General features: G+C 40.9%; 2 protein-coding genes across 7 annotated transcripts; one reads left to right on the plus strand and one right to left on the minus strand.

Moving 5' to 3' along the window:
• Positions 1–1,170: 1,170 nt before the first annotated feature.
• Positions 1,171–11,021, minus strand: LOC149317117 (uncharacterized). 4 transcript variants are annotated; one of them, XM_089516884.1, is made up of 8 exons: positions 10,887–11,021; positions 8,438–8,657; positions 7,779–8,163; positions 5,845–6,016; positions 4,466–4,644; positions 3,914–4,010; positions 1,644–1,741; positions 1,400–1,486 (listed from the first exon to the last, which is right to left on the minus strand). In XM_089516884.1, exons 2-7 carry the CDS (start codon positions 8,612–8,614, stop codon positions 1,651–1,653), a joined length of 1,101 nt encoding a protein of 366 aa, XP_089373010.1. In that variant the 5' UTR covers positions 8,615–8,657; positions 10,887–11,021; the 3' UTR covers positions 1,400–1,486; positions 1,644–1,650. The 4 variants fall into 4 exon arrangements, with proteins under 4 accessions (XP_089373009.1, XP_089373011.1, XP_089373012.1 ...); XM_089516883.1 differs by lacking the exon at positions 1,644–1,741 and having other exon boundaries at positions 1,171–1,486; XM_089516885.1 differs by lacking the exons at positions 1,644–1,741; positions 8,438–8,657 and having other exon boundaries at positions 1,171–1,486; positions 10,887–11,020.
• Positions 10,969–24,454, plus strand: LOC149317118 (thioredoxin-like protein 4A). 3 transcript variants are annotated; one of them, XM_089516890.1, is made up of 4 exons: positions 10,969–11,170; positions 13,431–13,603; positions 22,239–22,342; positions 24,094–24,454. In XM_089516890.1, the coding sequence occupies exons 2-4, from the start codon at positions 13,451–13,453 to the stop codon at positions 24,263–24,265; spliced, it is 429 nt and encodes a 142-aa protein (XP_089373016.1). In that variant the 5' UTR covers positions 10,969–11,170; positions 13,431–13,450; the 3' UTR covers positions 24,266–24,454. The 3 variants fall into 3 exon arrangements, with proteins under 3 accessions (XP_089373016.1, XP_089373018.1, XP_089373019.1); XM_089516892.1 differs by lacking the exon at positions 10,969–11,170 and adding an exon at positions 11,414–12,032; XM_089516893.1 differs by lacking the exons at positions 10,969–11,170; positions 13,431–13,603 and adding exons at positions 15,872–15,956; positions 18,656–18,735.
• The last annotated feature ends 1,593 nt before the right edge of the window (positions 24,455–26,047 follow it).

The following is a 26,047-nucleotide window of genomic DNA, read 5'->3' on the forward strand; positions in this document are numbered from 1 at the left end:
CTATGACTCTGGAGACCAGGGTTTGAATCCTCCCCTGATCATCCATGGAAACCCACTGGGTGACCTTGGACTAGACACACTCTCTCAGCCTCAGAGGAAGGCAAGGGCAAGAAGACGAGGCCTCCCTCCATGCCATCTGACATCATCCGGCTTCGAAGGGAGCGAAAGGCAGGCCCAGCTCCGTCAGCAAAGTAAGAAGAGACCTCCCTCCATGCCATCTGCCATGGTCCAGGCCTCAGAGAGAGAGAACCACCACTGGACTGTCACCTTTAAGCCACTCCAATAGCCTTTCGGCTGAAGAGTGGAGCATAAATACTATAAATAATAATAACAATAAACCTCATGAATGTGGAAAAAACGCAAATAATAATATTAATAGTAAAAAAAAAACCCTCATACTATTCTTTTTACCTCTCTAGGAATCTCCAGGTCCTCCAACGCAACTCTATGGCCAATATCTGCCAGAGGCTGACCATAGAGTCACGCTGGAGGACCTAGAGATGCCTAGAGAGGCGCCCTCTCTAGGATTTTCTTCCAGCACAACTCTATGGTCAACTCTATGGTGAACTGGAGGGGGCTGAGAGATTCCTAGAGGGAACACGTTAATCAAAGCCGCCAAGGAGGAGATCCCACAGTTCCCAAACACTTCTGGTCCCAGGCGTTTCGGGAAGAGGGACGCTCGAGCCGCTGGAACCCAGGAGCGCGCCACTTCCTGCTTTTCCCGCCCCGCCCCCGTGACGTCACGCATCACGTCGGGCGGTGACGCAGCGCGGCCAACCTACGGCACGCCAGTTGTGACCAAGATCATCACAAGCGGAGGCGACGGCTCCCCCCGCCCGGTGAGTGAAGGAACCACCCTCGGCACTTGCCCTCCGCGCCAAAGGCGTCCCCTGTCCTAGAGCGCCAAAGGCGTCCCTTCGCTGAGCGCCTGCTTCCTTCTGGACTCCCTGCAGGCTCGCTTCTCTATCCCCAGGGCTTTTTGGGCCTCTGCGTTGCCGTTGTTTTTCCTCCCCCTTTCCTCGGCGGTGGGCGGGAGGGCAGGAAGCTTAATAGTCTTGCAGACTATTGAGGAGGGGGCTGTCCTGGTTCAGGTATCATTCTACAAACAGCATGCGCACATATCTGTTTTGCTAAAAGGAAGAGAAAGCTAACATGCTCAGAAGCCTTGAAACAAACTTTATTAGCAAGAATATACTGCAAAAAAGTTTAATCACAATATAGAAGCACACACATTAAAATTGTGATAGGGACAGGTTGTTTTAGAACTGTTGCTTAGAGGTTAATGTCTTTTTGCTCATCAGCCACTGACTATTCATATTCTTGCTGAAATCATTTATGGATCACTTCACTAGGAATAGGGAGGTCATTGAGAACAGCCAATATATTTTCTACTGCTTCTTCTGTCATCATAAGGAGGGCTTGCACAGTAGCAGTTCCAATGTGAGGAGTTATAATGACATTCTTCAATTTCAACAGCAAGTGGTCTCTGTGGGAGAGACAGCGAAGAATAATTAGTAGTCCCATGCCACAGGCAGGTTAACTGGAATTGCTTTGCTGTGCAAAAGCAGTTGGAAAAGAGAACGTGTAAGATTAAGAAAAAAGAGGAAAGAGGTTTTACAGCTATAGCTGTTATTGTTGTGTACCTTCAAGTCATATCTGACTTATGGTGACTCCAAGGTGAACCTGTTGTAGGGTTTTCTTCATTTGTTCAGAGTGGGTTTCACACTGCCTTCCTCTGGGGCTGAGAGAGGAGTGTCAAAGGGTTAAAGTCAGCACACTGCAAAATGCTTAGATGTGTGTGTGTCTGACCATGAGCATCCAGCACTGGGAAGGATAAGGCTGATCATACACAGCTGATGCTCATAGGTTCAAGGACACTCTGGTGTGTAAGGTCACCCAATGGTCTCTAGAGTTGTAGTCCAATGTTCAAAACACTACACCACATAAAGCCAGTGTAGTGTAATGGTTTGAGTATTGGACTATGACTCTGGTGATCAGGGTTTTGAATTCCTGTCCAGCTAAAGAAACCCACTCAGTGACCTTGGGCAAGTCACATTCTCTCATCTTCAGAGGAAGGCAATGGCCAATGCCTTTGAACAAGTCTTGCCAAGAAAATCCCATGATAGGGTCACCATAAGTTACAAGCAATTTGAAGAACATAACGGCAGCTATAATGCTAGGGATTTGGCAACTCAGTAGCGTTATCTCTTGAGCTGATGATACTAGCAATCACAACAGGAATTAGTCTTACGAATATTTGTTTCTAGGCACTCTTAGAAAGTTTGGAATAAAACTGTCTGTTCTCTGAGCATGCACCTCAAAAACCTTCGTTAATTCTGGATGCAAAATGTATTGTACAGTTTTGAGTAAAGCTGTATATATGTACTGCACTTATTTTAGCTTCCTTTATTCAATCAATAAACTGGGATTTAAAAAAAAATTAATAAAGTATGGCAGGAGTATAGGAGTTAAAGATTCTAGGATGGAAAGCAGCTAAAAAAAATTGATAAGAGGTAAAAACAAGAATAACTGCCCTTGTTCTGAGCCTGCTATACCATTGTAACTGGTGGATTCCCAATTTAACTCCATCACCACCCCTCCTGTGGTTCTCTGTGAAGTCCCAGTTTGTTTTAAGCCAACACTTCAGGATTTCTGTCATTTAAAAGAAACAGCAATGACTGAAACACCTGTACAGATGGCACACAGTGGCATCTCTAGACTTGGCATCACCTGGTGTCTCTCATTCTTGGCCTCCTTCCATTCTACACCATACAGAATCCTTAGTAATGTTTTTGTACTAATTTAATCATAATCTTAATTCCATATATTACTGAATGTAATAGCATAAACAACTGGAAAAATTAAAATATCTTTAAATTATAATATCATCCACACAGCCTAAGTTATTTATATGTATATAGTTTAATGTGATTAAAGTGAAAATTTGGTAAAAAATTGATGTTTTTAAAGAAAATTTTGAAACAAAACACCAAGGTCTCTCCTTTCTCCTGCCACTGAGCCTTGCTCCACTCACACCATCTATTTTGCTGGGCTCCAGTATTTTAAAGGGACACAGGTGAATGCCACAACCTGTTTCTGCCAAAATGCAGATGCCTTGGAAGTAGTGAAGTCACCCCTCCTAAGTGTGTCACCTAGTGAAGCCTGCACCCCCTCCGCAACCCCTAGTGATGCCTGATGGTACATATGTAACTGACAGGTACATATACCTCTGCACACATTACAAAGTCCAAGGATAATCATTTAACAGAAACCCAAAAAGAAATTCAGTGACACTAATCATATTCAGATATTACAATAAACCAGGGACCTGTGGAAACTCTGGCTTAGTGAGAATGAGCAGTGAGCTGATGCACCTTCTTAGTCATGTTCTTAAGCTGGTTTATTGTTATGATGTTTAAACTCATCTGCAGCCGGCATGCTGGTCTGTCTCCTCCCCCCCAAAAAAACAAGCCAGAGAAAGAACTCACAGAATTTCTCCTGTAGTTTCTTTCTCTAACACATTATGGAGAAACAAGACAGAAAGCCCCTCAGCTTTTTATATTATGTGTGTTACAAGTGGGTTTGTGTATCTAATAGTGGTTAATACAGAGAGAGTCATGCCGGATCTGGATATCAGAATCAACAAATCAAGCAAGAGTGTACTCATTTGAAAGTCATCTTCTTAGTGTCTTGTGGATTCTCCACACAGCCAATGTATGTACCTTATATAAGATATTGTGGATACTGATGTTACAGCAGTTTATATTGACTGAAGAACAAAGGAGACCAGAAAAGGTAAAGGAAAAAAAAAAAGATTAGGCAAGAACATTTATGTTTGGTGTTATCATATATTCAGAATTAATGACTGGACAAATGAAGATATATTATCTCTGTTTGTCCCATATAATTTTACCTTGGCAGTGGTTCTGGGTATGTCACATCCAAAGCTGCAGCCCTAATAACTCCATTTTGAAGTGCTTCTACCAAAGCATCTTGATCAACTACTGCACCTAATGGAGAGGAAAACTTGAAAGCAAGAATGGGGAGGGGAGCCATAAAGCAGCTAGATATTTACTGCAAGATTTACAACCCACTTCTATACATATTCACTTGAAATTATAGAACACATTAATCAAAACTGTACGGCCTGAAGCTGCTGGACTGTTCTGGCCCTTCCACAATTATAGCCCAAAGGGTTAAAACAACAGGAATCTTGCAGCAGGATTCTATGCACGTTTAATCAGATGTAATAGGGACTTTACACAGCACTAATTTAAAGTAATTGTGCACAGCTGTTCTAAATATTGTGTCTAATTGATTGTTATAGGCATTTCATACACATACAGTAAAAAGAAAGAGTTGAAAACATGCAAAAGGAGGTTTCTGAAAACTATCTTTTAGAAAATGTTTGATGTATCAGCTATCAAAAGAACAAAAGTTTACACTTAAGCAATCACATGCTTACCTCTGCTGATGTTGATAAGAGTAGCAGTGGGTTTCATCAACTCAAGCTCCCTTTTCCCAATGAGCTTGTGTGTTTCAGGCGTCAAATTCACAACCAGCATCACAAAGTCAGACTGCTGGAGCAAGTCTTCTATATTTTTACAGTACGTTGCACCAACTTCATGTTCTTCTTCCTCTTTTCTGAAAGGAATAAATGTGAGAATATTAACTTATACTAGCGCTTCTCAGTATAAGTAATGTGAGCAATTCATGGATTCTTTCCTGTTAGTTTCAATGTATCAGACCAAAATGTCTATTCCAGTCCATTACTTGTTCAATGCAGCACACAGCATATCTGTGTTGTTTCTTAGTTCTACAAATGTTCAATTTTTCAAAAATGGGAGTCAAATGGCATTGTTAAAGGATGTTTTATGGAAGAAAACAATTTGTAAATTTTAATACAAAATGGGACTTATGCAGTCCATGAGCCACATGTTGCTTGCAGAAATCATTTATACATCCCTATCTATCCCACACTGCATCTTTTAAAGCCCCAAAATGGACAATGGAATGCCCTAGAAGCTCCCAGTGGGCATACATTTCCCGTTTAATATTTCTTCCTTATCCTGTACCTTTAGAAAAACGAAACACAGAGAGCTGCAACTAGTAGTGCTTTTTTCCCAAAGCAAAGGCTTTGGGGAATAGAGTATTCTAGTACAATACATCTATGTTTATGTATCCCACCACTTGCATTGAATACTGGTCCCACCACTGCGTATTTTTTATCCTTTAGAGCACCTTCTCCATAAACAGCTGAAAAACTGGAATACTGCCCCTGCCCTGTTTTTATTAATTGTTTTAACAATTGTTAATAATTTAATTGTATTTTATTGTGGTTGGGAAGGTTGGGATACAATGGACAATGAGAATTTATTGTATGCTTATTGAATTTTATGGATAATAATAATAATAATAATAATAATAATAATAATATTTATTTCTAGCCCACCCAATCACGAAGAATCCAGGTGGGTTACAACAGTAAAATACATCAAATTAGAGTTAAAAAAAATCAAACCCTAGACCTCCCCCCCCCCATTCCCAGTACTAAAACAGAATTAAACAGTAATAGTATAAAAAACATTAAAAACATAAAACAAAAAAATAGGCAGAAAGATAGGCGGGGAAGAACAGACAGATGAGGGGACAAATATCTCTATATCTGGGGAGAGTAACTAAGTTGGAAAGGCCTGCTGGATGTTTTATTGTTAGCTGCTTCGATCTTTTTGGAGAAGCGGGATAAAATATATATATATATATATATATACACACACACACACACACACACACACACACACACACACACGTTACACAACTGTAATACCACCAGCACGTATTTACCTACGATTCCTGTTGTGATAGAGAATGTTCATGGCAAAAGCTTTTGCCCTCTTTGCCACTTTATAGCCAATGCTTCCCAGGCCAATGATGCCAAGAGTAGCCCGTGTGACTTCTACTCCTAGCCAATCAACAGCAAAGTGTGTGGTATCTGGAGATGTTGCAATGGCACAGCCTATCAAAGAACCAAAAAAAGAAGCCATAAAATAGATATTTGTACCTTTTCAGTTTCAAAATGATTGAGCATCAAGTTTAAAATAACCTCCACTAGACATATTTCTACTCTGAATTCATACAGTGAGCATACAGGAATATAGGTCCAAAACACACTGCAGAAATAATCCAGTTTGAGACTGCTTTAGCTCAGTGCTAGGGAATCCTGGGAATTGTAGTTTATTGTGGCACCAGGGCTCTACAGTTCCTAGAATTCCATAGCATTGAGCCAGGGCTGTTAAAGCAGTCTCAAACTGGATTATTTCTGCAGTGTGTTTCAGACCATAGATAGATCTGTAGTCCAATGAATGTGTGTGTGCGCGTATAGTAGAACATAATAAGTGATGCATCTTGTTAAAACAGCAGTTCCCCAAATTAGGTCTCCTAATTTAGACTTGGAGGATATTTTAAATGTCACAGAAATTCAAAAAGAGGTTCAGTGGATTAGGATTTGCCTCTCTAAGGTTTCTACCGCCACCAAAGGTAAAACATTTTCTATAAAATTTGGACTACATTTGGCATATTTTACTGAAACAGCACCTAAAAATGTTTCCTAATGCAAAAACACGGGCTTATTTAGAAATTCAGTGCTCTCTGCCTAACAAAGGAGTTTGTTGTTTCATAAAGGACAGGAGGCAACTTCGATCTCAGGAGGAGCTTTTCTTTTTGTCTTTTGAATGCAGGTTTAAAATTCTTTATTTCCTGGAATACCCACATGGCCAGAAGGAAGAGGGACCTGCTTGCATGAATTTCCCTCCAGAATCATTTAAACTGAGGCCTGTTACAGACTGCCAAAATAAAGCTGCTTCGGGTCTCTTTGGAGGTATGCTGTTTAAATGATGCATGCATCCTAAGAATCCAAAAGCTGCACCAAAGCTGCACTCCAGAGCTTAGGAATGGAGTGTGGCTTTGGCGCGACCTCCGGACTCTTAGGACCCATGCATCATTTAAATAGCATACCTCCAAAGAGACCCGAAGCAGCTTTATTTTGGCAGTCTGTAACAGGCCTGAGAATATCTACATCTTGATAAAATGTAGGTTTGGAATCACATCGTCTTTATTTTTTTTTCTTCCTGTACATCTTTAACATCTTTGCCTGATGAAGAAGTCAGTGAAGCTTCAAAAACTTGCAACATGTATTTTGTGCATCTAGTTGGCCCAATAACAGTATCACTGTTTTGTGGATTTTGGACGTTATTATAATTCACACACAGGCACAAGTAGCCACATATCCACATACAAGAGCAACCAAGAACTGCAGCTTCCCTAAAGTCTATTTTGAAAGGCAGAGTACCGGTTTTTGCTTGTCTGTGTATTTTCCACTTGGGAACAATTACCCCAGTATGAAACATCTTGCAACAAGCCGCCACAGTCAAATAATATGTGACAGAATATGTATGTTTTATGTTGATTTTCTATGAAGTTCAAAGTAGCTTGCTTTTGGAAATAATGGAAATAACTAATCAAATAAATAAAAGCCAAAGATCCCATTGGCGAGATGCAAGATATTCTTCATAGTCTCGCTCATATTAAATATGTCCAAAACATTGTGGATACACTGCAATTTTTTTTTGCTGCATTAAAATGGTGGAATGAATAGGGGAGGGGTGGGTGGTAGTGGTAAATTCTTGGTGAATTCTGACAATCAAGGCGTGAATTTACAGTAACTGAAAGATTCCAATGTGTTGGAAGATATTGGAACTACAAAAGGAAATAATTTTTACCTTCCACTAGTCTTCTGGCGGATGCCAGCATTAAGGCCATGCCAATGTCTGCTGTAGAGTCACAAACAGCATGTGGAGCATTAGTTACTTTTACTCCAAAGCTAGAAATCAGTTTTAAATCTAAATGATTCACTCCTACTCCTGAGTTTCCAACCACCTTTAGGTTGGGCAGGCTTTCAAGAAGCTCCCGGTCAATGATGGGTCTGCGCTCAAATACAAAAATAGACTTAATCTTTTCACGTAGTTCATTCTTATTTTTCTGAAACTCCTTCATAGTGACAAGTTTGAAATGTTTCTTGAGGAACTCCACATGGCTTTCGAGTACCCCAAATGCACCTCCTATATCCAAGACCAAGACACCTGGAAGGTCTTTTTCTCCCATGATCTGAAAGAGATAATGATGAGAAATACTACATTAAAACAGTAAAACAATGTTAAGGGGTGCTGCCTCGTTCATTAATCAAATCCATACTGGCTGCATGATTCTGTGAGTTGGAGTCCAAAAAAGCAACTTCCCCATTGCCTGGGGATAAGTGTAACAGCTTCCTTTTACAAAGCGATTAACTTGGAATAGGGACACATTAGCATGAACTCCATTCAACATTAAACACAGGCACATTTTTACAAGAAAATTTGTTTCATTTTAGTACAGTACTAACCTTAGTCTGAGAAGCGCTTAGTGCTCCTCTCTCAGTGTTTTTTTGGTCAGTTCTGTAGCTCTGCACGCAAGCAATACTTTTCTTTGCCCACTTAGAGCAATGCCTGTCTGTCAGTTTCAACCAGGTAGCAGCCAACTGAACAGATTGTGCCAGGAAGAAGGTTTTAACTCCAAACATAATCTGAAGTTTTAGATGTTAGAAGACCCTACGTTGGTAACACCTGTCCAAGAAACAAGTTCAGTTGAGATAGTGTGGTCAAAACTTGGTAGACAATTCATCACCAGTTTCTGAACAGAGAACCAGTAAATACAGGGTGTCTGTATTTATCTGCTATATTTATTGTACAGAGATGATAAAATCTGGACTTTTTCTAAAAGAAGACAACAAAATGAATTGCTCAGAATGTTATTTTTCTTTAATATAAGACATTAATTATAATTAGTAACAAGTTCTTTCATAGCTAGTTTACCAGTTCTAGCAATGCTGAAGATTTAACTTACAATATTTTCTGATACCCAGGCAGTCTCTGCCCATTTTTAACCAAGTGCTTCAAAGGTCTCTTAGCCGGTTGAGTGTAAATTAATTATATACACAATACATATGCTCCTTATGCAGTATCAACTCACACAGTAGCTGAATACATTCATAACAGAAAGGCCTTCGGTCTTTGGATACTTAAGCATATAAGACACCACTCCAGGTTTTAGATTGAACTTTAAAAGATCTATCCCAGGTGCTGAAGTCTATAAACAGCCATTTCTACAGCTCTCTCAAAAGTTGTATTAATAATGTTCAGGGCAGTCACTGCTCCACTGGCATGGAGGATGCCAGCCTTTGAGTTCCTGTTCTCTTGTGCCAGAACAGAGTAATCACAAATCCACCCCATAGTTGTATGCCTTTTGCTTTGCGTTCCACAGATGTGAAAACAGGTCACACTTTCAAATGTTTTGAAAACTTGATGCAACTTGAAGCAAATGCAAGATTGGAGTCAGAAAGTGTTATGAAGACCTAGGCTTGCTTTGCTGCTGGTGGTTTGCGTGGCAGTGTGAGAGGGAAAAGTGTAATACATTAAAATCTTACATTTCTCCAAGGGCATAGTTCATATTTGATGCAAAGATATGGTGAAAAACAAGGCCTAAAGGAACCAGGAAGTCTTTAAGTCTTTTGATTATAATTGTATACATGGAGCAGTAATTGTAGGTGTTGCAGTCAGGCCATGCTCCTCATGCTCTTTACTACAGCAGAAACTCCTATATAACCTGAGACAAAGAAATCTGATAAACAGGCTTTTTGAGAGCAACTCTCCCAATCTGACTCCATTCTTCTCTTGGGGTGCATCTTTGTTGTTGTTTCTGCAGCACAAAAGGTGGTGAATTTTCACCCTGAACTGTCAATACACCAGGATTTAGTTCTTCTGCTCTGTTATTGATGTCAATGCAAGGAAGAGCATTGTACAATTGTGTGAGTGTGTGTGTGTTGTGTGCCTTCAAGTTGTTTCCAACTTGTGGGGTTTTCTTGGCAAGATTTGTTCAGAGGAGGCTTGCCATGGCCTTCCCCTGAGGCTGAGAGAGTGTGGCTTGTACAAGGTCACCCAGTAGGTTTCACGGCTGAGGTGTGAATCGAACCCAGGTCTCCAGAGTCATAGTCCAACACTACACCATGTAGTCTGGCACTTTAACTGCCATGGCTCCATCCTGGGACTGCAGAGAAGGCTAAAGACGTGGATCCGAGATCCTTGAGTTAGGAGGGGAGACTCTACAGATATTTGGGTCTTGGTACTACATCTGAAGAAGGGTTTTATACCCATGGGCAGGGGCATCATTAGTGGGTGCAGACCTTACCAGGTGACACCTTAAGGGGTGTGTGACCCCATTGCTCCTCAAACTGATGCCACAACTATTAGCATCACACTCAGTGGCATATGGGAATTGCAATTCATGAGTAACATTAGTGCAAAAAAGCATGACTAAGGACTCCTGTGTATGGAGTGAAAGGGGAGGAGGAGGTCAATGGGGATGTGCTCTTTAAGGGATTTTGGACTCCAGCTCCCAGAATCCCAGGCTATTGGCCAACATGGCTGAGGCTTCTGGGAGCCGAAGTCCAACAATCTCTTAAAGGGCACAGTTTGAGGACTACTGCTCTGCACTGTAGAAATGATGCGCTTTGACACCACTTCCACTGCCATGGCTCCATCCTACAGAACCCTGGGATTGGTAGCTTGGTGAGGCACCAGCACTCTCTGGCACAAAAAGCAATAAGCCCCTAATGTAAAGCTAGCAATCCCAGGATTCCACAGCCGCGGCACTAAAAGCAGTGTCAAACTGCATTGTATGTTTCTACGGAGCAAATGCTGCACTCCATGCAAACAAATTCCCTCCGCCCTTCTTTCAGTTCCTGCTTCAGAACGTTCGGTGGGTTTTTGTTTCTTTGTTTCTCGTGCCCGGCTCACCTCGCTTCCTGCCGAGAGTCACCGGAAATGACGTAGACAAAACCTGGCGAAACGGCCTCAACTACTTCCTGCCGTCAAGCCACTGCTGAAGCCTAAACGAACCCCTTCCTTCCTTCCTTCCTTCCTTGCCCTCGCTTTCAGTGGCTCTCTCTCTCTCTCTCTCTCTCTCTCTCTCTCTCCCGCGCATGCGCACAGCACACGTGCCCTCAGCGGCCGTTGCCGGCGGGGAGAATTTGGAGCCTTCTTCGCTGCAGCCCTTTCCTCCTCCGCCGCCGCCGCCTTCGGTGAGACACGGGCAGCCCTCCCTCCTCCTCCTCCTCTTCCTCCCGGTTTTGGAGTGGAACTTAGGGCTGCGTCCGCACAGCCGAAATAACCCGCGTCGACACCGCTTTAACAGCCCCGGCTCCATCGAGTGGGATTCTGGGAGTTGTAATTGGTTGCAAATAGGGCTGCTGCTGCTGCTGCTGCTGGGCACGATCTCGCGATGCCTTCGACCCCAAGGGAACCCAGTGATAGGGTTTTCTTGGCAGGTTTCCTCAGAGGAGGTTTGCCATTGCCTTCCTCTGAGGCTGAGAGAGTGTGACTCGCCCAAGGTCTCCCAGTGGGTTTCTATGGCCAAGTGACTTTCTTCGCATGAGGGTTGCCATTGGTTTCCTTTGAGGCCGAGAGAGTGTGACTTGCCTAAGGTTGCTTTCCCTGAGGCTGAGAGAGTGTGACTCACCCAAGGTCTCCCAGTGGGTCTCCAGAGTCACAGTCTGACCCTCAAAGCACTACCTGACCCTGGCTCTTGTGGGCAACCTTTGGACCTCTAAAGGCCGCTGGGTTTTTAAAGGATTTTTAAACATACTTATCTTTTCCATTGTGTTTTTATTCTTTTAATATGTAACTTATAATAATTCTGTAATGTCCTATTTGTGTATGCTTTTAATAGCGCTTTTTTCAGATCTTGTGATCTGCCCTGAGTCCCAGTTTTGGGGAAAGGGCAGGGTATGAATAAATATAACAACAGCAATGCCCATCAGCCCTTTCCTGTGTAGATTTAGGTGGGTTGATGGCCACAGATAGCCTCACAGAAAGGCTTTGAGCCGTTAAAGCACAATAAAATCACCCAGCGGAAAAGACGGGGAGTAAGAGAGTATTAAGAAGGTGCGATATAACAATGTTTGTAAAAGGGCTGGGTAAATAAACACAGGGTTGTCCTTCAAAATGGTTTCCTTTTGTTTGGTGCTGCTGTGTTTAGTGTATATATCAATAATTACTGAACAATCAGTCTGAATTCATTAGCACAGAAGGCTCTAGGTTGCATCCACACTGCAGAAATAACCCAGGCTGACACCGCTTGAGCTGGTGTGGCTCATTGCTATTTGATTCTGGGGTTTGTAGCTTGTTGTGGCACCAGAGCTCTCTGACAGAGAAGGCTAAATGTCTCGCAGAACTACGCTTCCCAGATTTCCACAACATTGAGCCTTGGAAATTTAAAGTGGTGTCCAACTGGGTTGTTTCTGCAGTGTGGATCCAGCAAGTTCGTATGTCAGAGTTTCTGTGTTCATTAAATGTAAGAGTTTTCCCCAGTTCCCATGTTTTGGCCACACTGAAATTAAGCAGTTTAGTTTGTATTCTGAGTCCCTTCCTCCTCCCTCCTCTTTTGGGGTCTTTAATATAATCTTTGTACATTTATGCCTGAAATTTAAGAAGGAAGACATTGAAGGACTACTTCTGCATCTTTACCAATACACAGTTCCCGAATCCTCATGAAAATCCTGCCCCTTCTTGAAAGAGGGATTTGGACGGTGTTGCCCAGGTTGCATTCACACTGCAGAAATAATGCGGTTTGACACCGCTTTAAGTGTCGTGGGTCAGTGCTGTGGAATTCTGGGAACTGTAGCTGTGATACCAGAACGGAGCCTTAATTCAAGCAGGTTTGGGAATCTACTGCGGATGAAAAATGGAACGTAAATACAACAGTCCAGTCTGCAAGACTTCCCTTTCTGTGAATTAATCTCTTGAAATAAATGAAATCATTTTCTCTTTATTGAATTCACTCTTTTTTAAAGCATTAAGGTCCAAAACACACTGCAGAAATAATCCAGTTTAAGACCACTTTTACTGGCCTGGCTCAGTGCTAGGGAATCTTGGGAACTGTAGTTCTTTCAGACATTGAGCCTTCTCTGAGAGAGAGTTCCCTGGCATTCAGCCAGGGCAGTCAAAGTGGTCTCAAACCAGATTATTTCTGCAGTGTTTTTTGGATGTAAGGGCCCGAACAGACAAGCCAAAACAAAGCTGCTTTGGGTCACGTTGGAGGTATGCTGTTTAGATGATGCATGCGTCCTAAGAGGCCAGAAGCTGTGCTAAAGCCACACTCCAGTCCTAATGACTAGAGCACAGCTTTGGCACAGCTTCCAGCCTCTTAAGATTCATGTGCTATTTAAACAGCATACCTTCAAAGTGGTCCAAAGCAGCTTTATTTTGGCCTGTCTGTTCGGGCCCTATGTGTAATGGAAATAGCTGAATAGTAAATTCTCTTCGGTTTCTGTCCTTTTACAGGGCTGATCTGAGTGTTGAAAATGTCGTATATGCTCCCACATTTGCACAATGGCTGGCAAGTAGACCAAGCCATTCTTTCAGAAGAAGATCGTGTGGTAGTCATCCGCTTTGGGCACGACTGGGATCCAACGTGTATGAAAATGGATGAAGTATTGTATAGCATTGCTGAAAAGGTATACCACAAAGTGGTACAATATTGTTTGAATCATATACATATAATCTAATTGATTTGCTTAAACCCAGACCTCAAACTTAAGGGGAAATGTTTTTTTTGTGTGTGTGAGTAACAGTAGCTAAGTATTTACCATAGAACATGTGTACTTTTTGTGCAGCAGTTTTGTAAAGATGGCATCCCAAAGACCCTTTCTAATATGCTAAACAGTTGCATTGCATTCTTGTGTATTTTGACAATAAGCCATGAAAAGTATATATACTAAAATAATGTAGCACTTTACAGGCTGAAATATATATTAAATCAGCACAAACCTTGAAAACTGAAGAACTTACATTTATGGAATTTACTGCCTTCACATTCAATGATAACCACTAGCTTAAATGGCTTTTTAAAAGGTGAGTAGACAATGGAGAATAAATCTTGTAATGGCTGCTAGTGATGAAAGTTACATTCAATATAACCTTTTGGTGGAGTAATAGGGGAAGGGGAGGTTGCCTTCATGCTATTGTTGTGAGCTTTCCAGAAGTATCTGCTGTATGGAAAAATGATCTGATACTACCTGTGGTCAGTCTGATGAAACTTGTGGTCAATCTCTTAACATTTTGTGTAAGGTGTGTGTGGGTTTTAGTCAAAGTACAAGTCAGGAGGAGCTATGGTTTGGGGCTGATCACATGTAACAGCAAGCTATGTCTTGGCTTTAAGTATTGAGCTTGTGAGCTTTTTTCTTCCCATATTTTTTTCTGAAGGTTAGAGAAGATAACAAGCACCTTTACAGTGCTTCAAGTTGGTAGTAGATCAGCTTGCCAATGTATCTGAATCACACACACACAAAAGTTTATACAAACCACAGTTTGTTTGCAAATCAGGGATGCAAACCATGATTTAATCATTTAGTACTCTCCCCTACAATCAATTTTCATTCATAGCAGCTAGAAAAACTTGTTGATCCCTAAATACTGTACAAAATTCTTAACTTAATATTTTTGGACTATAAAACCACAATTATAGATTTTGTTATTCAACCTCCAGTACTGGAATAGTCATTAAGCAAAATTCTGGCATAGTAAAACTTCTCCTCGTGGATAGGAGATCATTTCAATTTTCTAACTGATCATCTAGGTTTTTAATGTGTATTTATATTAGATCATGCTGCTGCAGACTTGCTTTTTCAAGGAATGATTCTTATTCTTGCAAAAATACAGCATATTTGGCTTTTCTACACTTGTACAATTTGGCTACATGGACATGTAAACCTTAAACTAGGTGGAAGGAATCCACATGAGACTTGTTCTCACGTGCTACTTTTACTATTCTTTCTGCTCAGAGGTATTTGGCAAAATTTAGTTGCTCTTCTAGAATCCCAGCATGTTGTACAGAAGGTGGCTTATAAAAAGCTTTGAACAGTTTTGAAACAAGCCAGTTTGAAACACTAGGCTATGAGCAGCCCTTATTTAACCTTACAACTAAAGTTTGTTATAAAACGGTTTCTCACTTGTATAGAGTACAAGCTGAGGTTCTCTGATAGTCAGTGTAAACACTGCCAATGGCCATCCCCCTTAGTTGCCTAAGAGGATGAATGGGGAGCATATGAACATGAGTTCTGTTTGAGTTTGTGAGTATAGTGCTAAATTGTGTCTTACATTGTGTGTGAAGTTGTAGACTGAGCATTTATAGTTGAAATGAATAAATAGAATTAGTAGATGATTCATAATACGATGTGAAACAAGCCTGATTCTTGTGATGTCTACCATACCATGTTAACATTAGCATAATAGCTTTTGTGTTTGTGTTCAGTCATCAGCTTAATAGCTTTTGTGTTGGTGTTCAAGCTGCCCTTGAGAAAGCTGGATTGGGGCTGCAACAACCACATGCCAGGGACCATATCTGGCTTTTTGCCAGCCCAAAAAGAAGCAGCAGAAAGCTGCTCCTTTTTGAGCCAGCAAAAAGCTGTCTTTGCCACTATCATCATGGCTTTGCCGTGCTCCTGCAGTGTGCAGCATATAAACTTCGTGCTGCTGGAGCACCACAAGGCTGACTGCCATGTGATTGGGTGGGCAGGTTCACGGCGGCTTCAAGCTGGCTTGGGGGCATACGTCATATAAATAACACACCCCTATGTCTTCATAAAAGGGCCATGTTTCGCCTCTTAGTTGTTGATTACTTTTTATTATGGATTAGTGTTTTTCATATTGACTTCCTTTCAGTCTCTTGCAGTGCCCTTGCACTGTTGGCGAAGGTTCTGGAGAACATCCTAGGGATACAGCTGCCTCTCACAGATGGTAGCACAAGCCCAAGTGATGACTTGTTGGAAGTAAATATGCATATTGGAATGCAATCTGCTTCTTCTCCAGGTTAGCATCATAGGAGAAGTTTTCCTGTGGTTTGCAAGCTATTTTTCTAGCATTGCTCTTCTCCTTAAGAATCCTGTAACAAACTTCTAGAAGTCCCAGAGTTCTTGAAATATACAGTGCGCCTGCATCATACGCGGGTGCGCCATATGCGGCTTTCATCATACACTGAAAGCTGCATGCCGGAAGAAGCAATGACGCACATATTCATGGTGCTTGAGCCGCACTGTAAGCATGAGCCCCATATTTTCAATGGTTTTCCACCATACATGGTATTTCTCTTATGCGGGGGAAGCAGAACTGATCCACCACATAAGGGAAGAGTGCACTATAATTAATCCTTGAGCAGGGATTACCTTGAGTCCCAATATTGGGGAAAAATTGGGATATAAATAAATATAATAATAATATATTTGTAGATGAAGATGTGGCAGTATCGAATTGAGACATCTGCATGGAAATAGGTATTGTTTGGATAGATGGCTCTTCCTGTTTATGCTCTGATACCTATGTGAAAGGAAGTGCATTAGGTTAGCTTGAAAAATGGACAGCTTGCATCTGAATTTGGAATATATTAAAAACAGTTATTAAAAGTTTTTGTGAAAATTTGCAAGGAGAGATAAACCAGAATTCCAGAGAATTCTGATATTGCTATTCAGTGCACTGGTCCATACAGTCCATTTGTTCTTGTTTGGCTTCTCCTGTCAGAAGGCACCTAAACTAACCAGGACAGATGAGCCTTCCATGTTAATTAAACCTACACTCCTTACAAGTCAGGAGTTATAAGACAACAACAAATGATTTATGATTCTGGTTTGTAGAGTCCACAACAGCCAGAAGTTCCATTTTTAATTATTTATTTATTATATTTATTCATATCCCGCTCTTTTCCCAGGACTGGGACTCAGAGCGGCTTCACAGCATTAAAAACAGTACAATTAAAAACATTTTTTTAAAAAGTACATTAAAAAGGAATTAAATTATTACGGTATTAAAACAAATCGTTATTAAAAGAATAAAACATATTTTAAAAAGATAAAACTATCTTACCTTCCTAACCGGCCCTGTCCCTAGTATGCGCAGAGCGCGTAGTAAATGGCGGTGCCCGTCCACATGGGCGTCGCCATCTTTACGTCTCGGATGCACAGTGTCCGGACATGGCGTGGCAGAAGTGACGCGGCGCCGCTTCCGGGTGCTAAGAAGAAGTGCCATTTTGGCGCTTCTTTTTAGCTGCGCCGGGAAGCCTTGTGGTCTGGCCGCTGGGGCTTCTCAGCGCAGCTAATGGTGGCGGCGGCGGCAGACCGCCCGCTTTTGGGCGGTCTGTAATGCGCCTATATATATAGGAAAAAAACTGTATCAGATTTTTGGTTAACAGAGGCCCCATACAGACAGACCAAAATAAAGCTGCTTCGGGTCACTTTGGAGGTATGCTGTTTAAATGATGCATGCGTCCTAAGATTCTGGAAGCTACGCCAAAGCCATGCTCCATTCCTAAGGATTGGATTGTGGCTTTGGCGTAGCTGCCAGACTCTTAGGACGCATGCAACGTTTAAACAGCATACTTCCAAAGTGACCCAAAGCAGCTTTATTTTGGCCTGTCTGTATGGGCCTAAAAACTTTCTTTCCCTGTTTAGCTATTCCCAGTGGCTACAGGAGCCAAGAGGAGCACAGTGAAGATCAGTGCATGAATGATAAACCCAGAACTTTTGGAATCCTAGCTTTGTGTTGTGAATGTGGGCAGTATTTTCAATTCATCTGAATGCTATTGTATAGGACAACAACCAAATGGGTAGGAGAAGGAATTCCGTACATGAGATGACATACCTTGAAAGGCCAGCTTTCATTGCTTCATGATAGAAAAAAGGATACTCTGAGTAGGCCCTTTATAATCAGTGAAATTAGGGTGGAAATTATGAAGATCTCCAGATGTTGTTAAAGTATTATTTTCAGCAGCCCTAGCCAGCATTCCCAGACAGAATTCTGGGAATATATTTTTTTATGCTATAGAAGCAGAATCTTACTTATAGAACAAGGTAGTCTGAGGCATCTACTTAGTCTATGTAAACATGTTCTAAGTGTTTGGAGGACTCTTCAGAAAAAAAGGTGGGAAATGCTGAGAGAATAGGGAGTCACAAGAATCAAGACTATCTTGCCTCCTGCCCAGTCACTGTCTGTTTTTATTGGCAGATATTCTGCTCAATTTTAGCCCGTAACTAAATAGAAGAATTTAGATTAGTTGTAAAATCTTAATACTTTTAAAAAAATATTGCAAATAATAAAACAAGCCTCTCATATTAAAGAACTTACGAAAACCTCAGTGTAAAGAATTAAAAAAACCTGATCCTGTGCTTTGTGTCTCCTTATGTTAAAATACAATTTGATTATACAAAAGATCCCAACAAAATAACATGTGTTCTTATACCAAAATGAAATATACAAGTTATTGTCTCGGTATTCTGATATTTAAAAGAAAATGTAGGTAAAAATACTTTATTTTAATGTGTTGGGGAGAGTTTAAATATCTCTTATCAAACTATTATATAATCAAGCAATGAGAAAAGGACATTAATATTGTTTCAAATACTGATGTAAGCTAGTTGTAAAGGAATTCTAGTTAAGATTGGTGGACATATCAACACTTAAATTTTAATGCAGGGGGAAAAGATCAATATAACTTTGTATTTAAAAATCTCCCTCTGCAGAAATAGCAGATTAAAGAGGGGGATCCCTCCTCATCCTCTTGCTTACCAGTCCTGATCGGATATCACTGCTGTACAAAAGAGTGAGTAAACAGTTCTGTTTGTACTGCATATTTATACTAGAACATCATGCAGATCTGTTATTCTGTTGCACTTGCATTCTACATTGGGAGAACACTTAGACTGCATCCAAACTGCAGAAATAATCCAGTTTGTCGCCACTTTAACTGTCATGACTCGATTCTGTGGAATTCTGGGAAACGTAGTTTTCTGATGGAGTTAGCCTTCTCTAACAGATTGCTCCGGTGCCACAATGACAGTTCCCAGAATTTCATAGTATCGAGCCATGACAATTAAAGTGGTGTTGAACTGGATTATTTTTGCGATGCAGATGCAGCCTTAGCAAGTATTAAGGTTGCCAGTTTCCATACTGAAACATCTTTTCCAGTACATGCAGCTTCTTCCTTCACTGTTTGTGTTCCCTGTCTTATGCATTGGGTACACTGCCAGTGTGAGCCTGCTGTCCATGGAGAGAGAAGGTGATATCTAAGTTCTGGGCAAAAATTATTTTCTCTCAAGTCCACCAGAATTGTATGTCATCAGTGTTTGCTGCACAAGAGGAAGGTGCTTTTTATGTTTTGCCAGGTTCACCAACTTTATTTTGCCAAATTTAATTTGATGTTTTAATTTTAGGAAAGAATTTCTTGTTGAAAGTTGAGTGGGAAGTATTCTCTAAAATTTTTCTTTAGGAACAACTGTGACAGCCTTTACATGTTAAACTCTCTAGTATTCAAGAAAGAAAATCACCTCCGGTAAATGATGATGTTTTCAACTGTGGGCTTTCAAGATAATTGATTGTATCATGTATTTTTAGAAATCTCTGATAGCTGGGAATGGTATTTAGAACCATGGGTTGAATTCCCTGATTTGGGAGTCAGATAAGTTCTGCTGATAATAGAGGAAAGGGGAAAGGTGAACAGTTTTTACTGATTCTTCCTTTCTGCTGGAGCTCTAGAACAATGTGAGATATGGTGTTGAAAAAATACAAAAGGATAATACAATTTCTCCAGTGGGAAGTCTGTTAGATACTGAATTCATTCACGCTTGGATTGAGCCCATTGAATTAATGTTTTTACAATTTTACAATTCTAGGTACAGTTTAGTGTAATATTTAGACTAACATGAAGTTGGTAAATAAAAGTATAAACAGGCCTAATGGTTCATTTTGTCTTTCTGCTTCCTACAAGTTTCCTTTGAAATTAACCTGATATGTTATGATGAGCTATATTTGCAGACGTGTATGTACCTTAAAAATATTTCCCACTCTTGCAATGTTCAAGATTATTCTGGAACCTGGAAAAGTTGTATTTTGGATTTTAACTCCCAGAATCTCCAATTGGCTGCAATGACTGGGGGATTCTAAGAGTTGTATCCAAAATGTGCCTTTCAGCATAAGTTGATGACTTATTACATTGCATAGATGTGTTGTAAACCAATTCAACAGAGCAAATCATCACCTCTAAACTAGGAATAGGCATTATTGGCATTATAGGCAAACGTGGTGTTGCATAGTTGTGCGAAGCTGTTGTGTGGTACAGGGAAGAAAATTGGATTAATATTTAATAGGAAATACTTTCTCTTTGGTAGGCTGGGAACGCATTTGTAATTCTTATATGCTAGCACACATTCTTAATCATAATGTTTTATTAAATACTTTAGAATTACCAAAGACATTTGTTTCCTAGATAAGATTCTCACATCCTGTAGTTTGGGTTATGTTCCTTCCACTCACTCCAGATAGGCAGGAAAGAAAAAAGAGACCTCCTGGTGACCCAATGTAGGTGGAGCTAACCCCAGAAAGCCAGTCTTATCCTGCCTCTCACTCCAGTAGGATGCGTTTGGTGTTGCTCTGCACCATCTTTGCTACAGCCGCTCCAGTCCTTTTCTTTCTCTCGTTTCTCTTGCGGCCTTGGAAGCATGATGAAAGATTTAATATGGCAAGGGATCCCAGGATGCTGAGATGTGGTGGAAGGAGGCGGAGTACTCATCCTCTGGCATGTACAGTCACCATCTTGGCCACATGGCTGTAAAGGAAGCTGGACAGGGCCCAACAGGGGCTGAAGGAAGGGCTTTGGCTTCCAACTCTTAAAATGGTCTTCTTTTTCCCACAAGGAAGGCAGGAAATGGCATCATGTCCAGAAGGAGCATGGCCTCTGCCACCCACTTTTCTGAGAAGGCATATGGGTATAAACTGACTCTATGTCTATTCAGCCAAATCCATACTTTACTCTTAGGGTGAGCTCTACACTTATCAGAGTGCAGAATCTAGTACGCCCAGCCTTCTCCTTCATCTATCCCAGGAATCGGTAAGAATATAATTCACACCCGGAGAGCCACCCATAGAGGATAAACAGGTTTTGTTCCTCTGATGCCCCATTTTGTCTCCTTTCATCCTTATTCCAAGGGCAAGAAAGAATCAACCTCCATGCCTAGCAGGTGGATCAGGCCCTACATTACTACCTACCATGAATCCTTGGGAGGTCACCACTAGAAATCAAGTCACTTGTACCAAAGAGCTCAGGTGCATTAGCACCTCTAGCCATCATAGGTTCTGTAGCAGAGACCAGCAGAGTGGCCACGTGGAAGCCACCATGCACTCTTGTTAGCCATCACTAGCTTGACAGCTTGGTTCAACTGTGGCTGCAGTTGGCAAAAGAGTCTTGCAGCAGGTGCTCCAACTTAGGTCACTGAGAGCCCAGCACCACCCACCCTAATTAGATTAGCTGTGGTAAACCAAACTATAGGATGTGGGGACCTTATCTACTGGAAAAAGGAACATTGCCTCATACCTGTAATATGTCCATTTCTAGTAGATAAGAATCCCACATCCTGGCCCACCCTAAGGGGTGCTGGTGTAGAGGTGGTTCGTAATGCACATAATTCTGCTCTATGGGGAGCAGGTTAGATTGCTCACTGTCTGTCTAGCTCCTTATAGTCTGATATGCAAATAAATTGTTTTGTTTTTTTCTGGAGCATTCATCTGTTGTAGCGACTGGCCTTCTGGGGTTAGCTGCACCCACGTGGGGTCACCAGAAGGTCTCTTTTTTCTTTCCTGCCTATCTGGAATGAGCGAGAGGAGCATAACCCAAACTACAGGATGTGGGGCTCTTATCTACTGGAAATGGACATATCACAGGTAAGAGCCAATGTTCCTTTTTTCTGTTCTGAAACATTTAACAAGAGTAGATATTTACATAGGATTACATGAAGAGGAAGTGTAAGATTTTCTGGAGCAATTGTAATACCCTGGGAATGCCTAACACAATGCAGAATTATAGCTGACTGTGACTACCACTGGGAAACTGAATTCTTTTCATTACTTACACATTGATGATGAATATATATAAAATCATAGTAGATATTTAATCTTGCACAAGCCCTATTATTCCTTTTTTAATTTGAAATATGATTTGCTCGTCTTTTATGAAGTTAAACCCTGTGGGTGTTTCTCTGTAACTTTACAGTATTGTGGCAGTAATTTTGCTTATAAGTGCAGTATGTTCTAAACACAATTTTCATTTCATAGGTGAAAAATTTTGCTGTAATTTACCTTGTGGATATCACAGAAGTGCCAGACTTCAACAAGATGTATGAATTGTATGATCCCTGCACCGTCATGTTCTTCTTCAGGTACATTTCATTCGTACATCTGTAACATGTGCATTCTGTTGATACAGGTTTTTCTTACATCTCTCCATAAAGAATTTCTGTCTTAATCTCTTCTTTGTTTACTCATGTCATGTAGCGTAAGATGAGATGCAGTCCTTTAAAAATATGAGTAAGCAGTCTTGGATTTGTGATATTTTAAATTGTGTTGCTGACTTAGGCGGCTGAGTTACTGAGTCATGTGCAAAACAATATTAGTGTGGGAAAGTAATACTGGTAAGCCTACTGAACTACAAGTGCTAAGATGCAGATGGCTTAAAGTCAGCTGGCTTACATTGCCAAAAAACTAATTGTGACTTTCCTCACTATAGCTGATGTTGCCTTTCCTTTCCTTTCCCTTTTTTTAAAGTGGTGGGTAAAGTAAGCCTTAATTGCCAACTAAGCTCCAATGTTTCCATGGTCTCATTTTTGTTGGCCTGTTCCAAGAGAATTTAGAACAAGGATAGGCAAAGTTCACTTCACAGACTGCATGCAGTTCCCCAACCATTTTTTAAAGACCCCAGGGTTTTTGTTTGTTTGTTTGTTTGTTTTTGCTGAAAAATAAACACCAGGTTTTGTTGCTAAAATTTAATAGGAACGACGAAATGCTCTTTAGTCAGTGGGAAAGTCTGGATCAATGAATTCAGCCATCCATGGCTTGAAAATATTTTTTGAAAAGAATTCAAAAAAGCATACCTTGATTTTTACATTTTATGTAAGGGACACCATTTTACTATACCATTGTATATAATGGGACTTGAGCATCCATGAATTTTGGTACTCACAGGAGGTCCAGTGGTATACTACCACTGGTGGCCCTAACATAATCAAGAGGTGTATGTAAACAAGATTTTATTAAAACAGAAAATAACAATTTCAAGCTTCCTTATTATATGGAAATGACTTGTGGTTTCTTAATTATTACAAATATTCAAACCCCAGCAGATACCAAAGCCCAGCTGTATCAGTTAAAGTTTTGATTAAATAATAAATTAAATATAATGTTTAATGAATTTAAAATAATTAGAGCAATGTTACTTTTTAAAACTAAGAAGATTTGTAATAACTCTGGGTTTATAGATTATTTTTTTAATACTAAGAAATATAATACCTTTAATGAAATTATGAGTGCTGCAGCATTTGGAGGTATTTTAATCTAACATTCTGAAATGTAATGACTGTAATAAAATGCAATGCTTCCTGCAACGAACAGGTTAAAAAACAAAAAGTGTAGCCTTCAAGTGTTGGCCTAGCCTGAATAATGGCCTCTGGACTTATAGCAGTTACTGATTCCTGGTTCAGAAGGAACATTGGCCTTCTCTGTTAAGTTTTTTATGATGGTCTCTGTGTGTCATGGCTGTTCTGTCAGTAAAACCCAGAAATAATAATAGAACAAACAACAGGAGCAGGTACTGCAGTAGTCTTGGGAAGAAACTGTCCCTTTGTACATATAAGAGTAAACCATCAAGTCTTATGAGGCACTTCCTGGTATCTCCAGCACATATAATTTGGCAGCACATTGTTGAAATTGCCTCCCGAACAAAATCAAAATACCAGGGCTTTTTCCTACATTTAAAATGAGCTTTTTTGGGGGTGCGGGTTATAATTCCTTGATTAAAGCTCATTAAATTAGAAAACTGAAACAGTAAATATGCTATAGCTTTTGTAATACATGCACACAGACACATATAGATGTATTGAAGCAACTCTATCCATTTTTCTTTCCTTTTTTACAGAAACAAACACATAATGATTGATTTAGGTACAGGGAACAACAATAAAATTAACTGGGCGATGGAAGACAAGCAAGAGATGATTGACATAATTGAAACAGTTTACAGAGGAGCACGTAAAGGTAGAGGTCTCGTCGTGTCACCCAAAGACTACTCAACCAAATACAGATACTGATATTTAAGCTGCTTTCTTCACGTCTGTCTTTTGTTGAAAATCCATAAATGAAACTTTGTATAGTTTTTGTTTTTGCTTACATCTGGTTGTCAAGATATTTTGAACTTATGTAAATATGTTATCTGATTTAATGGGAAAATGCTAATAGCTACTGGATTTTAGAAGTAAAGTTGTTTTTTCTTTAAAGAATTTCAACTGTCTTTCATGGTTCCTATTTTTATAAAGTAGTCCTGCTCTTTATAGATAAGCAAATGTGAACCAACTGAAATACAACAAATCCCTCTGGATGTAAAGCCTTTTGCCAGAATAGTAAAAGAGGGCTGAGATCCTGCATCAAACACAAGCTGCAATGTCACATGAACATCCGTTCCAACCCCTGAAGCTAATTTTAAAAGCCAGACAGGCACCTGGAGTGATGGGGATCTGTTGCTGGCAAACAGGGCACTTCAAGATGACCAAACCCTCCTTCCAGCAAGTGGTGCTGCAATGAAGAGTTGTGAGATTCCAACAGGTATACCTCCGTCTGGCACCAGCAGAGATCTCTGTTGCTCTAGTCTAGGTGGCTAACTGGTTTTTAAGATTGGTTTTGGGGTCATGGCAATAGTAGCACAATAAAAAAAATATCACAAAAGTTACAATGCCTTGCTACATTGTAACTAATAGGATGCTAATCATCCCAATCCCCCCCCTTGTTAAATTTGCACAGCAGTGACTTTGGTGGGTTATAGACCACCGCTTTGAGGCGGTCTGCCGCTGCCGCTGTTTGCTCCGTAAGGGAGCCGTCGCAGCCACACCGCGCGGCTCCCTTGCGGAGCAAAAAAGAAGCTCCAAAATGGAGTTTCTTTCTGCGGCGCCCTAATGACGTCGCGAGGTGCCGCTGGCGCACTCGCGATGTCATTAGCGCCGCGACACGTTCGGACGCACAGCATCCGATACGTAAAGATGGCGCCAGCCGTGTGGAACGGTCGGCGCCATATTGTACGGACAGAGTCCGTATTAGACCCAGGGGCGTCTAGAAGAGATGCCCCTTTTTTAAAATGGGACGTCCTGCAGACATCCCAAGTGGCGGTCTATAACCCGCCTTTGTTTCAGATAACTCGGCAACTGTCAGAGAATTCTCCAGAACAGCTTTTAAGAGGGATGTGGAGGTTTTTAATTGCTCCCTGCCTTCTCTTGGGCTTGATGCCACTCACACCACTGCCAGGCAGATAGGTGCCTCTATTTTATATTTGTTTGTATATCACTGCTGCCTTAGGTGTTCTGTTCTCCTCAGCTCTTTGATTTTAAGGCTTCACACAAAGGAATACCTTAGCTCCCTTGTAATATCTTCTCTCCCTGAAGGTTTCTAGCCATGAGCTGTATACCTGCTTATTAATTTCACACCTAGTATTGCTGATGCCAGAGCCAGGTGTGTGAACCTATACTACTACTGGCCCTAAGAGGAATATGTAAACAAGATTTTATTAAAACAGAAAATAAGTGCAAGCTTATTTATTACTCTATATGGAAGTGTCTTGTTTCAAAATGTGTGGTTTCTTAATTGTTACAAGCACTGTACTCAAGTATTCCTACTCTAAATGCTACCTTGCCAGATAATCAAAACAATAATGATGACTCTGGGGCTGTGCAGACCAGCAGTTTGGGTCAAGTTGGGGATGGAGTTGGGGCATAGTGTCTACATGACACATGCCCTAGCTCTGCCCCCAGGGAGGGTGTGATGCTGCATGTGGCACCACTCAGTGCACGGCATCACAGTGCTCCTCTGGCTCTGCATCCGCATGG

The sequence above is a fragment of the Sceloporus occidentalis genome, unplaced genomic scaffold, assembly GCF_023333645.1.
Source record: "Sceloporus occidentalis isolate IW3139 unplaced genomic scaffold, rSceOcc1.0.p SCAF_3, whole genome shotgun sequence".
In the NCBI taxonomy this organism is placed as follows: Eukaryota; Metazoa; Chordata; class Lepidosauria; order Squamata; family Phrynosomatidae; genus Sceloporus; species Sceloporus occidentalis.